The sequence below is a fragment of the Xiphophorus hellerii genome, chromosome 20 (assembly GCF_003331165.1).
Source record: "Xiphophorus hellerii strain 12219 chromosome 20, Xiphophorus_hellerii-4.1, whole genome shotgun sequence".
In the NCBI taxonomy this organism is placed as follows: domain Eukaryota; kingdom Metazoa; phylum Chordata; class Actinopteri; order Cyprinodontiformes; family Poeciliidae; genus Xiphophorus; species Xiphophorus hellerii.
This window is the reverse complement of record NC_045691.1, coordinates 12,786,104-12,801,379: the sequence shown is the minus strand read 5'-3', so window position 1 is coordinate 12,801,379 and position 15,276 is coordinate 12,786,104. Positions and strand designations below refer to the sequence as shown.

The window sequence follows — 15,276 nt, the reverse complement described above, 5'->3', positions numbered from 1 at the left end:
CTATAACTACATGAGTTGGCACTGTTTAACCCTTTGTTAAAATTAAGAAAACTCAGTGTTTATTTTCTTTATCTTTTCAATAAATACTTATCAGTCAGTATTACAGTATTTTCATTATTTAGCTTTAAATAAATACCTTTATTTGTTTTCTACCCATTAATGGAAAACATGGGTCTTTTATTTTATGTTTTAGAGATGTATGTTTGACATAAAAGCATTTCAAATTTTAATAGTCTGTTTTCAGTGAATATTTGTAACCAATCATTATTACATTATGCATTCATTTTAAATCATCATTTTTATACATGTGTATACCCATAAGGTAGTATTAACAAAATTAGTTTTACCTAATATAAAAAGGAAAATAAAAATAATTATATGGGTTAGGGATAAATGTCATGTCAAAATTAAAATGTCTCCCAGCAATTGAAATGTAAATGAGCACATTTTAAAAGACAGAGCAAAGAAAATTGAAATAACAGGAAATAAATGTGTCCCTTTTTGGCCCATGTTTTGCATATCAATTAGTGTGCATCTGTTTCTATTGAATAATTGATTTTGTTAAATTTATAATCTAAGTTAAACATAATAGCTAGTCAATATTTAATTTGACTTCTGGACACAATGTAATGTGTGTGGATTGCTCACATTACATCCACACACATAAAGCAATCCACTTTATGCAATCCATAGAGCAATCCACACACATAAAAATCAAAGCAAATTACTCCCTAAATGATGTTCAGTGTAAAAAATGGGAATGTTATTGTAAGTATTGAACACAGTTACTTAAAGTTTTTAAACACTTTGCAAAAACGTCTTTCTTAATAACAACTGCATTTAGAGAGCAATCACAAGTAATCCTGAGGTGTAATTTCGACCCATTCTTCTACAGAAACTGCCATCAACATGAAAGGTCCAGGGTTTCTATGCACTCCTTCAGTTCTTTCTAATTGGAATCAAGTCAGGTGGCTGATTGGGCAATTCTAGAAGTTTTACTTTCTTTTTCTGGAACCAATTAAGAGTTTCCTTGACTGTGTGTTTGGGACTGGTATCTTGGTTGGAAATTCACTCATTTAATCTTCAGATCATAATCAAGAACTGCAGTAGTAAGGACTGAGCCCCAAACAAGTGAATTCAAAGGTTTAATGAAGCGAGAGAAATGGACTCTTCTTCTTTTGATTCATCTGTTAGAAATCTTATAAAGGGTATAACTGGCCGTTGTCAGTTTTATGAATTTAAATTCTTCCTGCTTTTGGTTATTGCTCAAATGGCATTCACTGAAACATTCAGATGATTAGAAGTACCTATGTTTAGCAACATTTGGACATATTTCTCTTTACTTTGGTAAAGAGAACCATTTTTATAACCAATCAGTTAATATAATCTGGCTGAAATTGATTTACAGCAGGCAGTAGGAATGCTTTCTACAGAGTTTTGCTGGTTTCTTGACTTTCTATGTTATTTTGCAAACCTTATTCAAAAGATATTCCATGTAATTACCATTCACCCCCCTCCCCTATGTCCTTATTTGTGGATTGATTTGATTTGATTTCTCTGTTTGGATTTGAGATAAAGGTTATGCCATTTCTTTTAAGCAGTCTTCTTAAAAAGTGATGTAGTGTAAATGGTTATAAATTCAATTCATTTTAATTTATTTATTATAAAGCACCAATTCACAACAAATATCATCTCAAGATTCTTTAAAGACAAACAGATCTTAATCATAAATCACAGTTTAAATCCATTTGGATACATTACAGTTCAGTCCAAAATATAATACAGTGCAGTTCAGTTTATCATGTCAACTGGTAAAAAAACCTTCCTACCTAAGGAAGGCCATCCAATTGTATTGAGTGATCAACTTTGCAGCAATAGCTCCTCCTGAACGACCACTTTACAACAAAAGATGACTGATTGCATTGAGTCAATGACTAATAATGAGCATGGGTCTGACCAAAGGAGAGTAGTGTTATCATGAGCTGTATGTATTTTTTTTTAGGGAACTGACTTACATTAAGATTTAGACAATAGTTTTAGACTCAATAGAAACAAACTTTAAGAAAATCCAACTTCTGCTCCTAAGAATGAATTCCTTTATCTCTGGACACAGTGCAATAATATCAGCAAAACAGACAAAAACATTTTACTCTAAAAGACTCTTTGTAAAACTGCAAGTTACAAAAATAAAATCTGAGACTTAAAGTACAAAACAAGCTGCCACCCAAAATATGTTTTTACTTTATCAACAATAAAAACACATCCAAGACCATCAACTTCTTTTTGTATTATCTATTATTATTGGTAACATTTGAAGAGCTCAGAATTTGTGTGACTCTATGCTCTTGCAGTCACAAATTGATCTTGAGAATATTTTTGAAAACACGTTTAAAGTTTCCATTGCAAAGTGGGTATATGAACGGATTTAGAGTGGAATTGATGTAACCAAGCCAAATGGTGAACATGTGAAGATCGTGGTGTACACACTCTGGGCAGAAAGCCATGACCATGAAAACTATGAAATAAGGAATCCAACATAGTAAGAAAGCAGCGATTATGAAACCTAACTGCTTGGCAGCTTTGTGCTCCTTATGAATCCTCAGACTTTGAATTCGATGTCGTGATTGGTCTATAAACCTGTGCCATGCCTGTTTCAGAGTCACTCCATTATCAGAGTCTATTTTGGTGTCCTCGACTCCTTCCTCGGGCCACGGTAGCGCCTGACTGGGGTCGTAGCTGTTGCAGAGCACATCTGTGTACCTCTGCACATCTGACACTGGACTGATACCGCAAACTCCACTCACAGAGTTTGTCACTGTGACATGGCATTCATTAAGAGAGGCTTGATGTTTGTTCTCATTGTTTCCACCTGAGCATGTCACATCCAGTGGCGCAGACGACTGACTCAGGGGAAGCTCTGGTCCTGGCTGCCTCTCTTCAGGCGACAAGGAGCATGTTTTACCCCTCCGTGCCATTCTGAGCCTCTTTGTTGTCATGGAAAGAAGTGACGTCTGTTGGCACTTTACGCCTATTTTTCTGTGAGTTCTAAAAGAAGCAGATTTAGTTTTCTCACCATCTTCAAGTGAATATGTTTGAGCTAGAGTGTTCTGATCTAGTAGTCTGTCTTTTTTTAGTTGTTTGAGGGAAACCTCTGTCTCATTCCCGAGGGATTTGGAGTCATTTTTTTTAGGGCTTGGGGCATTGCCTCCATTCTCATTTTCTCCAAATGAATCTGTTGGATGAATGATTCTCTCTCTGTCTCGTAGATGCTGCCTCACCGCCAAGTAGATGTGTGTGTAAAACCACAACATCAAAATTGAGGGTACATAGAAGTTGAAAACCGCTGTTATCACCTTGAACCACGTAACAAAGCGAAAGTCTGTGTCACATTTGTTCTCCTCCTCAGGTTTAAGGTCCACATGCGTGAACGACCTCCATCCTAAAATAGGAATTATCCACATCATTGAAAGTAGCCAAGCCCCAGAGATCATCAAGCTCGCTTTTCCCCGTGTTCGATACTTTAGGTATTTCAGAGGTTGTCTGACTGAGCGGTACCGATCCAAACACAGTATAAACAAGCTAAAGATTGATGCTGTACTGGCCACATAATCCATGATCAGCCAAAACTGGCATACGGCTCGCCCCAGACTCCACTCATCCTCCAGCAGATACATCAAGTTCAGGGGCATAACTGTCGTTCCCACAATCAGATCTGCTACTGACAGGCTAACAATGTACAGGTTTCCCACCGTGTGGAGAGTTTTTTCTTTCTTCACTGCATAGAGGACAAGCAGGTTCATTATGATGGTGAGAAGCGATAAGAGACCCAACAATACTCCAAGGAGTATTGTTGGAGTATGGAGTGGGTAATGAAGGGTCTCGGTTTCGTTGAGCCTTGGATCATCACCATTCAGATGGTTGCTCCAGCTTATGTTGCTGTTGTTGATATAGCTGTTGGGGTTGAGGTCCAGGAAGTCTGCAAAAGGTGATAGACCAGATTCCATCATGTTAGGTGAGATGAAGTTTTCTATATCCAGTCCCATTCTGCACAGCTGTTGGTTGTCTGGCCATTAGATTGAAGCCTTTTGTTTCTTGTGTCTCACTTTGCTCTGGTTACACCAGTTGCAGAAACTACAGCCAATCTTCAGTGCTGCTCAGTGTTTCTTTTGTCAGTTGATGTATGTTGTTCAAAATCCAAATATCTGCAACACACAAAGCATGACAAATGAGCCTACTGAAATGTATACATTGCATGAAATTTGTTGAGTTGATATAACCAAAATTGTAAACACTTTGAACATATCCTGGTGCAATTTTACTCCATCATCAAAAAAGAAAAACCATCAAACAACTGTTAACCTAAAAAGACCAGGCCTTTCACCTAAACGGAGTATTAATCAGAGCCGCAACCAAAAGGTCGATTGTTACTCTGGAGTAGTTGAACAGATTTACAGCTCAGGTAAAAAAATCAATTAAAATTATTATTAATTGTTCTCATCTGGAGAACTGGGCAAATTTGTTCATTTTCAAAGAGCAGCAAAATGGAAGCCATGAAAGAAATTAAAAAAATACTCAAATGAATTTATGTTTGTAGTTCGCCACATACACAGCTAACATGTGTAGGGAAGTGCTCTAGTTAGACAACATCAGAAAAGTTGCATCTTTTAGTCCACATCACCCTAAATGCAACATTACTACAGAGAAATATGGTGGTGGTAGCATCATGGCAAGGGGATGCTTTCCCCAACAAAAACAGGAGCGCTGATCAGAGATGACTGGAACTAATCTGGCAGAAAACATGTAAGAAATTGGACAAACTGGGGCAGAATTTCACCTCATAGTAGGTCAATGACTGTAAACACAAAGCCAGAGGTTGGTTTAAAACAAATTATATTTATGTGTTAGAATGGTCCAGTGAAAGTCCACACCTGACCATGAGAATCTGCAGCAAGTCTTACAGAAAATGTTGTTCACAAACTCATATAATCTGATTCAGTTTATCTGTTTTGACAAAAAGAAATCAGTTAAATTTAGTCTCTGGATGTTGGTAGAGACATATCCCAAAAGACCTGCAGCTATAATTGCAGCAAAATTATTGACTCAGCAAGGCTGATTATAAATGCACCTCTCACATGGTGAAAATGTCACAATTATGTACTTTGTGTTTGAAGTTCAAGGTGTCTTTGTGTTTGAGGCTATAAAGCGACAAAACGGATAAGTGTGTGAGTGGTATGAATACATTTGCAAGAAAATGTAAGAATATAAGACACAAACTGTCAACAGGCTAAATAAAAACAAATAACTAAAATCACACAATCCTTTACACTATTTTAATATATTCTGTCTTCCGGTTTATTTCTTGTAGCAAATATCACAAACTAAACTGCTAATATAAACCATTTTCTATTTAATTTCAGTGGAACTAAAATGGGGTTTTGACCTCAGTCACAGACAGAGAGAAATAACATATTGGTTTTTATTTTCTTGGATTATTTCAACAGTGAACTCAGCAGCTTTGAAGAGAGTTAAATCTGTGTTCATCTCTCTCTCATTCACTGTCCAGCTGGCTTTCTTCAACACTTACACAAGGAAAGGGCAGTGAGATGGGATTCCATCACCAACCCAGCAGCAGAACAACTGAGCAGAAAAGGAGCCACTGTTAATATGTCTCCAGTGCCATATGATGGATATCACGTCCTAGGGTTTTCAAAAATCATATACAGCAACATTTCTGGATGATGAAGTGCTCCAAGTGATATTAAAACATATTGCTGTGGTGCTGAAAAACACTCAACTGTAGCAGTTGGGGGCATCGATTTTTTTATGAGAACGGACTAAAATAAGCCAGTTGCCATGGGTGCAGGTGACGTTGTTTGTTTATAGATTCAAATTTTTTAAATATTTTAATTGAGCTCCTTTTCATATCAACATTTCTGTGGTCTTTGCCAATTTAAAAGCATAAATATTTTAAATAAGCACACCATTTAATCATTTGGCATGTCAAATGCCTTAAAATATGGAACCTACATTCAGAAAAATAATCATAGATTTCACAGTGCTGTTAAGACCTACATTAGCATAATAATGTCATCTGTCGGTCTGTTTCTATTCGATCGGTTTGTGGGTATACATGCTTACTCATTGATGACATAAGCAGCAGGAGAAGAAAAAGGTCCTTTCTAAGGCTTAGTGTTCAGTGTGGAGAAAAAAAACACACCAACCAGAGATGAGAGGGTTGGTGGTGCATCCATAACAACTGTCATCATGGTTTCACATTAATGGAGAAAGCTTTTCACAGGGAGTTAAGCTAAACAATCAAATTTAGTTGTTTTTTTTTTTTTTTCCACCATGTTTTAATTTGGCCCAAAACTTTTAGGGGCTTACATCAGAATCTGATATGGGGCACCAATTCCAGTTAAAAAAACTTAGAAAACAAATAAAACAATAAATTGTAAAAACAATGTTACTTCTATGAGTAGAATAGAATAGAATAGAACAGGTTAATTAAAATGTGCACAGAACAACAGACTATTTACAATAAGTGACAATATGAGAATATGAGAAATGCTATTCAAAATGAGAATAACTTTGCAACAAAATATACAAATACCAGCATGTATGTAGACACTTATTGAGTTTGTTGGGACCAGCGATGATTATATAGTCTATCCAAGGAAGGATCTGTGCAGGTGAAGGTGCTCTCCAATTCACTTTATCTAGTCCAGAGTGCTTTGGTGGTAAGCTAGATTGTAGCAACAGTTGCCCTTGGCCCTCTTAGTACCACCACCCGGCAAGGCGGGCGAAATGCCTTGCCACAGATGCACAGAGTGGACAAAGAGGGGATTTTGAACGGGCAAACCACCAGTTACAGGTCGAACTCCTCACTCCTGAGTCACCTTCACCCCAACTCACCATGTAGTCATGCTTGGTGTCCCTGGTGTACAGGGTTTAAATGTGGATACAGAAAAGCTGGAGAGGAAAATCTAACTAGTCAATATGACTGCTGCACAGGCACAACTAAATCAGTAACAAAATTTTGTCGGTATATCAAATTCCACTGATTAGAATCAAATAAAATTACATTTATTATACTGATAATTAAAAATATGAAATCCAATTTTAACAGTAAGAATAGTAGCATGATTATCACACCATATATATTTTCTATTTATGATCACAATATTACATATCTGTTTTTGTTGTTTTATATTTACATTTTCAAGACATTGAGCCAACATTTGCTATAAAACTTAAAAGTATGCTCATTCTTGAATAATCTAAACTACTAATTAAAATTTTTGAGGCTCATGCTTCTCTGCTGACCTGTTTCTCCCCCCTCTTTGCAGCTGAATTGCTTATACCTTGGACCAGCTTTAAATATAAGCATTAATGTTGATAGATGGATGTTTTTTCCATCTTTCACTCATTTGTAAACAGAAGCGAAGGCACATTCCAGCTGTTTTTTTAAAGCAAAATAAATATATATATATGATACAATAACCTTTTCATATTGTATGAAATTCTGTGAAAGGGGAAGTAGAGGCTGTAAATGTGATGTCCCTGCTGCCCCTTGTATCCTGATGACGTCGCATATAGAGAGCTCAATAAAAATATTTAATTTAAGAATATCACCTGAAGCTTCCACAAATATTTCTGGTGTTAAATCTGAGGTAAATGTTTGGGTATCATTTCCATCGCTATGTGCCTTGGAATCTGGACTGTACCTGCCTCCGCAACACAAGCATTTAGCAACCGTCTTACTCACTGTTATCACAGACAACGAGACTACGTAAGGATATAAACAGCAGGGAGAATAAACCTGCTGTGCGCCGCACGTAGGATCACCGCGCCAGAAAACAACCGGATAACGTTCAGTTGTATAACTGCTACAATGCAATCATGTGTAATGAATGCAAAATGTTTAATTTCATTACAGAAAGGAACACACAATAATTATTGCATCGTTTGTCCTCTTGCAGCTCAACAGGGCGCATCTATCAAAAATATTATCAGTAGACGTGCAGGAAGACACCTGTTGACAAGCGGCGGTAATAATGTTACACAAGGAACTTTCTTTTCCTGCCAAAACATCCACAAAATGCGCATTTGTCAAAACCACGGCTACAACTCTCTCCATAAAAAGTTTCACTTTTTTAAAAAAACAAAAAAACAACCACAACTTATGCGAAGTGTTAGACTTACTGTAAGAGATAGACGCTCAGTAAAATCCTCTTCCAAGCCGTTTTCCGCTCAGGAATCCGAAAATGAGTGAGACAGGTTGGAATTGGAAATGGATCATTATCATCCCTCCCTCAGCTCCGTCCTTCTTCCTCGTTCACGTCTCTTGACTGAACTTTGGAGTTCATATGATAAACCGGTGAACAGCAGCTCGTCGGTGTGTAGGAACGGGGGTTTTACTGCATGGCGCATAATGATTTGCAGTGCCATGATTCAGAGGATGATTCACTGGACAATTACGCGCAGACTGTAAGCAACTTCCTCCATAGTAGCCTATTAGACTTGGACTTTACTGTAAATAAATAAATAAATAAAATACCCGCAGATCTCAAGAAATAACAGAGCTTATTGGAGGAACGTGAATTAATTTTCTTTTGCCCAAGAATGATGTTTGTCAGAATAATTGGAAGAATAATTTGCGTTTCCAAGACCACGAGAATTGTGCGCATCATGAAACAAGTCTTCGTTTTGGAGTAACAGAGAATTCTCTCTCTATTTCTAATGGTCAAACACTGACTGTTAAAATGTGGAACATGATAAAAAATTTGACTAGAGCTCAAGGAATTTTTTTTATTTTTTTTTTAAAGCGATGCTAAATGAATATTTTGTTCATATTCATATAAAGCCAGCGTTTTCGGACTCCGTCTGCTGGTAATTGAATGTCTGGACAACTAATGAGCAAGCTTAGGCAAATTTAATGTCACCTTGTTTTGGCACCTATACAGCTCTCTGCCTGGTGCAATCATTACCTGGATACAACACTAATACGGTTATGCGTATTCTTTTAAGATACTTGCCGACATTTGCAGAGGAAGCTAAAAATGTTCTTTATAATTGCTGAGAGACAGAAGTTTTCACACATGCATCACGGTAAAGCGAAATAAAGAGATCAGAACTTCTTTATTGTCAAGGGTTTTGCATATCAGAGCATAATAAAAAAAAAGGAATCTGGTCTATATTAGGTTTTGATATTTCAGACCACAGGGGTCTGAAGCAGGGGTCTGCAAGTTCAGTCTTTGAGGGCCAGCGTCCTGCAACATTGAGATGTTTCTCCGCTTCAACACATGAAACAATCAGGTTACAAGCAGGATTCTGGATAACCTGACTACATAATGACAAGGTGATTCAGTCATTTGATTCAGGTGTGTTGGACCAGGGACATGTCCAGAAGTTCAAAGATACCAGCCATTGTGGACTGGAGTGGAAGACAAAAGACATACAGCAGATTCCACACTTTCACTAAATATTACCGTACATAAAAACAAACCAGAATGGAAATTTTATTGTGAAAATATTAGTGCATGCGATGATTCCAAAGAATGGAGATCAACAATTTTCTGCAATATTTTTTTCTACTTTCCTTTTTTTCGATCAAACGACTTTATTGCACTTTTTGACCTAAATTTGTGTAGCTTCAGATTTTTTTAGGTTCACAGAAATTTAGTTTTTAAGCCAAATTGGACATTCATGATAGAAACCTAACCATTCAAATAAACATCAAAGGATTACTGAAATACAACATTGCGGTTTTATTTGATATGAACCACATAGCTTGACATATGGATCAGACATTTGAAGGTTATACTTCTGTGCTTGTCAGACATTTCAAGATTTCATATGTGTTACAAGTGCCCTTAAGGTAGCAAATCCTTTCAGCCAAAAGCCAAAATAAAAAAATGGTCAAAGATGAGAGATGACCTTTTCAGTTATCTTTAGAGCTAGAACACTAGGTGTTGACTGCCAAAGTACTTGGCATGATTGGATTTGTGATAGTCTTCCCAGTAGGCCAGAGGTTAATACTGTCACCTCACAGCGAGAAATTTATAGATCATCTGTGCACGACTTTTGTTGTGAAGTCGGCATGTGTACAAGCATTCATCCAGACATTCTGATTTCTTCCTTTGGTCCAAAGACATCCAGGCTGAGGTAACTGGTGATTCTTCATTTACCTTGCAAATGAAGGTTAGTATGCATGGTTGCCTGCTGTGTCTCTGCTGTGGCACCATCATGGGCTGACAACCTGTTGTGTAACTGCAGACTACTGGAATAAACACTGACACCCCTGCAGCTGCAGCAAAGAGAGTATGGAAAGTGAAGAGTTTTGTAAGACATCTTTGCTGCTGCCTGGGAAAGCATCAGTATGTCTCTATTTTAAGGAAAACAAATTATGCAGAATGTGTAAAAAAAATGTGTATTGTCCAGATCTTCTGATATAGATTTTCTTCCCCTGTGGTAGCTTCTGATCTAGATTTAGCAGGAGTTTTAGTTGTATTACAGTATAAAACAACAATCACATGCATTTAAAAGTTATTTTCTAATAAATTTCCAAAGAGACTAGATGAAAGGAACTTTTGGTGTAATTAGAAGTTCTAAGCATGTGCATGAACCTTGGAGTTATTTGAGCCAAACACAGATAAACCATGACAAAGAACTCACAAACAGCTTGCATTGTTAAGGTTTTATTTCTTATGTCGTCTTGTAGAGCTACTTTAAATAAACATTTTTCTTGTAGATATGGTTTAAAAAGCAATGACTGATTTATCTATGTGCATAAATGTTCATGTCCAAAAATACATAGATGTCACAGTGTATTGTGCCAGGTACAAGAAGTGTCTTTGATAGTCACATCAGTTCCCAAGTTCAGGGATAGTTTTTGTCTAGCTTTCTAAATATCAGGAAAACTAGCGTGTTTTCTAAACAGCTATAAATGGTTCTGGACTCCTATTTCTTTTTGAGAGTTTGGAAATTTGATATTGTAACATATATTTACTATCTCTGTATTATCTGGAAAGGCCTGCAGGGTTGTACAGTTAGTAGCACAGTGCCTTTGCGGCAAGAAGGTCCCAGATTTAATTCTGAAGAGGGGTCCTTTTGCATGGGGTTTGCTCACATCGATGCAACTATGGATTCCTCCCACTGAAAGTTTGGTCTCTTTAAATTATCTTTCATTATAATGATGTATGTGGTGCTTTGTCCTGTGTGTCTCTGTAATGGACTGCTTTGTTAAGCTCCCCCATGACTCTGTACAGACAAGTGGCAACAGTGCATGAATGGACCAATAGATTGATGGCTTGATGGTATTAGTCGATATTCCACATTATTTCTCAAAATAAGTCAAGTTTAGAGTTTTCCACAAGTGTTAAATTTCATTTTCAAGATTTTACAGACCATATCAAACTTTTTTTGCAAGAATGTGTAATCCTTCTATGATTTATTTTCAAACAGATATAATCTTAAAAACAATTCAACAAGTCTGTAAGCACAAATGGTTTTTGACCAGAAGCATTGGTCAATTTGTAATTTGAATTAGTGTCAAATGTCCATGTTTTATGTGAACTAGCAACATCTGTTTCCATAAATGTTTTTGAAAAATGACTTGAAGTGATTCTGGGGAAGAAAGGCCATCTGTAGAGGTGACTGCAATGAACCAGATGCAGAACATTTGGACAATTATGCTGCCAGTGAAAGATTATAAATGTAGAAACAGTTTTCTTTCAGCTTCTGCTTCATTTTCTGCCATTAAGGCTCATCTTCAAAACTCTGAAAGAACATTGAATCAGTGGACGCCAGATCTTTTTCAAAATTATATTTATGTTATCTTTAATTACTACATATAGAAATTAGCCAATACTATTCTGCACGTTTTTTTTCTTTTAACAGTAACATTAAAATATTTTTTATTTTTTTGTTGGATATAAACTCTGTGCATAATACATTCAATATCTAGGAAGCCCTGTCCTTATTATTGAATTTATCTTTCATTAAAAACATTGAATGGATACCAATTATCATTTATCTTTTCTCTGAATTTCACATTTACTATCTTATGTTTGTCTGTTACACAAATTCCTATTAAAACACTGTCAGTGTTCGTTGTTTATTTGTATTTTTCTACGCATTTTGGCTACATTTCTGAGCCTGAATCCTATGGAAATGGTGGTGAAAGATGTGTTTTATGTAGCTTCTTGTTAAATAGTTGATATATAAGTTGAATATTAAAAACAAAAATACAGTACGTTATTCTTTATTTTCTATAGATTTTAAACATCAGACCATTAGCTCACCTGATAAATGCTTCCATTTTTGTTTCTATTTAAACTGAAATAATATTTTACTATGCTCACCATTATCAAACAAATCAATAACTATGCTTTATTTGCCCATAACCACTTAAAAATCTATGCCATCTCATCAAACACCATCTTTTGTTAAAAGTTTGTATATTGCACTCGACATGGCTTTGAGCAGATGACAAAACAGTTGCTGTAAAACCAAAAGCCCACTCATGGAGCCTTGTCTCTGCAGAAAACACTCGGTAGCAATGTTTTCTGTTTTTCAGTGGGAACAATCTGAGCCAGCCGAGGCACTGACTGACACACAAGAAAGTCACTGACAGAAATATCCCGCAAAGTTAATAACGCTGCCCCACTGCTACTCATTGTGCAGCAGTGGGATGATAAGGCTCCTAATGACCCTGCTAATGGGCTGATTCTGAAAATTATTCAGAGATTCATCTCTGAGTCTTTGAGACTGCTAAATGGCAGCTCAGACTGCAGACTGGAAAACCTTTTCTGTGTTCATAACCTGGTGACCTCATAAAATACTGCCTGTATATTCCAGTGATGTAAACAGGTCTCTGTTATACAACAAATCTTATGCATACCATAAATGATTCACTATCTGTGAAAGAGCAATGCATTTCTGATGAGTTTGTCATAAAACATGCACTCCAAATGTTGTATTTCACAACATTTGGATTGTTGTGAAATCCAACAATCCAAATGTTGTTTGTTGGATTTTACAAACAACATTATGAAATCCAACACAATAAATATTTATTTATTCTTAAATAAATATATATTTTTTAGATTTTAGAATTAAAAGTAATAACTAGTGGATACAAGAAGTTATAAACAACTTTTTTACTAGCAGAGATTTGTGAAATATGATTAGAAAACAGAGTTTTGGTCTTGGAAAAGATCCAGTAAATGGTTCAAATACAGTCATGTTCAATAAACTATATTCCAGTATAGTTAATATTTCAACGAGGCTTATTTGTCAGAGTAAAAGTACCTTGTTGGAAAAAATGACCTTTAAGCAGGTATTAAGCATACTTTTTTATCAGTGCACTTCTAACATATCTTCTTATTAGTTTGTAATACTGTATTCTAATCTTAAATATGTTTCCATTTGCTGAAAGCTGAAAATCATCATATTTAACAGAAATAAGGACTGTAAATTTATATAATGTGTTTTATTTGATGACCTGAGTTACTGAATAAATGTGCTTTTCAATATTTCAATATACTTATGCACTTATTTACTCATTAAGTGTGTATATACATGGTGGTATATATTCAAGGATTTTGGAAGCACTAAGCAATATATGCAAAGCAAATGACTGCGGAAAAAGAATTCATAAGAACGACAACGAGTTATTTATTGTGTCAGTCCATTAGTTTGAGGTCAGTGTCAGCCAATCATTTTAACCTTAGAAGTTATTGGTTTTGTGAGTTCTCTTTGTATTCTCAATATGTAGTCAAGCACCATTTTAAACCTGACATAGATGGTTATATGGTGGACATCAAAATGAGGTGCTACTGTGCAGCATGAGTGATCTGGGTTTCTGTATGCAGTTTGCTTGTTCCCCAGATGCCTGCAGACGCATCAGTCTTTTCCCACAGAGCAAAGACACGGGTGTTAGAATTTTAAGCTGGCCGCAGGTGTGAGCACGCGTGGTTGTCAGTTTGATCTTGCTCTACTGGCTGAACATGACAGATAAGGTTCTAAGACGTGCAATGTTTGTAAAATTAAAATAAACATTGAGACACAAAAACAAAACAAAATCACTCCAAAGATCCATGATAAGATCCAGGCTAGTCACATTTGGATGTGTTTAAATACTGGATGAGATTCTCTCTTTTACATGACTGTAGTAATTGTACATGTCACTCCTTAGTTAGAGTTTCTTCTTAAGTTGTGTTCTGCCTTGACAGCCACAATAGTTGTATTTGTTTAAAACAAATGCACTAAGAAGAAACAAAAAGAGCCACCAGACAAGTTGTCTAAGAAATTTCACTAAATGACTGTCACCACAATACTTTATATTAGTGAGCCATGCAACAGTTGTGCAAGTATCATTTTCCTCCACATAATCAGTCTTTCTTACTCAGGAAGTTATACATTTTAAACTGTACAGGTCAGATTACAGCCAGCTTTCTCAGAACATGTTGTTTGACCTCATAAAGTGCCACTAAACTAATGCTGTATATGTAGTAGTTGGAAGGAAAAACATCTTAACAGCATTTACAGTCAAGCTTTCTGTCCTTAATTTGACTAATATGGTTCAGATATAGGGAAATTATAATACTGTTCCTGCTAATTATCTGTAAAAGACAATGGTTTCTTAATTGATCAACTTTAAGCTAACAAATAACAGCCTTGGCTACCTCAGTTGTTTGGCTGTTGACTCTTAATTCAAGTCACGTCACAGAGACACGAACTGCATCAGATTTAGGTTGTTCTTTCACTTAAATCCTAGATTTTAATTGTTTTTAAATCCTATGGTCAGGAGAACTATTCTGGGCCAGGAGAAATATATGCTTAAGCCCACCCTTGTTTCTGCCATAGTTGATATTTGTATCAAAAGTGCTCCCTCTCTTTTTCTTCTGTGTTTCATTACTAAAAAGAGATTTTTCAAATGAAGTCGCTGCAGGTTCAGTTTCTTCATCCATATATGATTGTTCCTTCCTATATTAGTGAGAAAGAAAATGGTTCTTTATGTTTTCAATTGCATACTTGATGAAATATGCAAGTCTATAATGCACTGTAAGTGGGACCAAATATTAAAACAAATGTACATTTAGTGAGCATGGGGGAGCTGAGTTATTTTGGGGCAATCAGACTTCTCCTTTGGGGCTTTGGAGGCATGTACACACTGTGTCATCCTCACTCTGTTTGCTGCACCTGTCAAGGTGAGACAAATTACTCCTTCTGGTGTCTTGACTTTGCTGACCTTTGCAAAGCAATCATCTTGGT

The 15,276-nt window shown here is 36.2% G+C and overlaps 1 protein-coding gene across 1 annotated transcript; it reads right to left on the bottom strand.

Annotated features, from left to right (window-relative positions):
- Nucleotides 1–1,643: 1,643 nt before the first annotated feature.
- Nucleotides 1,644–8,527, bottom strand: hrh1 (histamine receptor H1). The gene is made up of 2 exons (XM_032548450.1): nt 8,203–8,527; nt 1,644–4,202 (listed from the first exon to the last, which is right to left on the bottom strand). The coding sequence occupies exon 2, from the start codon at nt 4,041–4,043 to the stop codon at nt 2,352–2,354; it is 1,692 nt and encodes a 563-aa protein (XP_032404341.1). The 5' UTR covers nt 4,044–4,202; nt 8,203–8,527; the 3' UTR covers nt 1,644–2,351.
- Between the last annotated feature and the right edge of the window lie 6,749 nt (nt 8,528–15,276).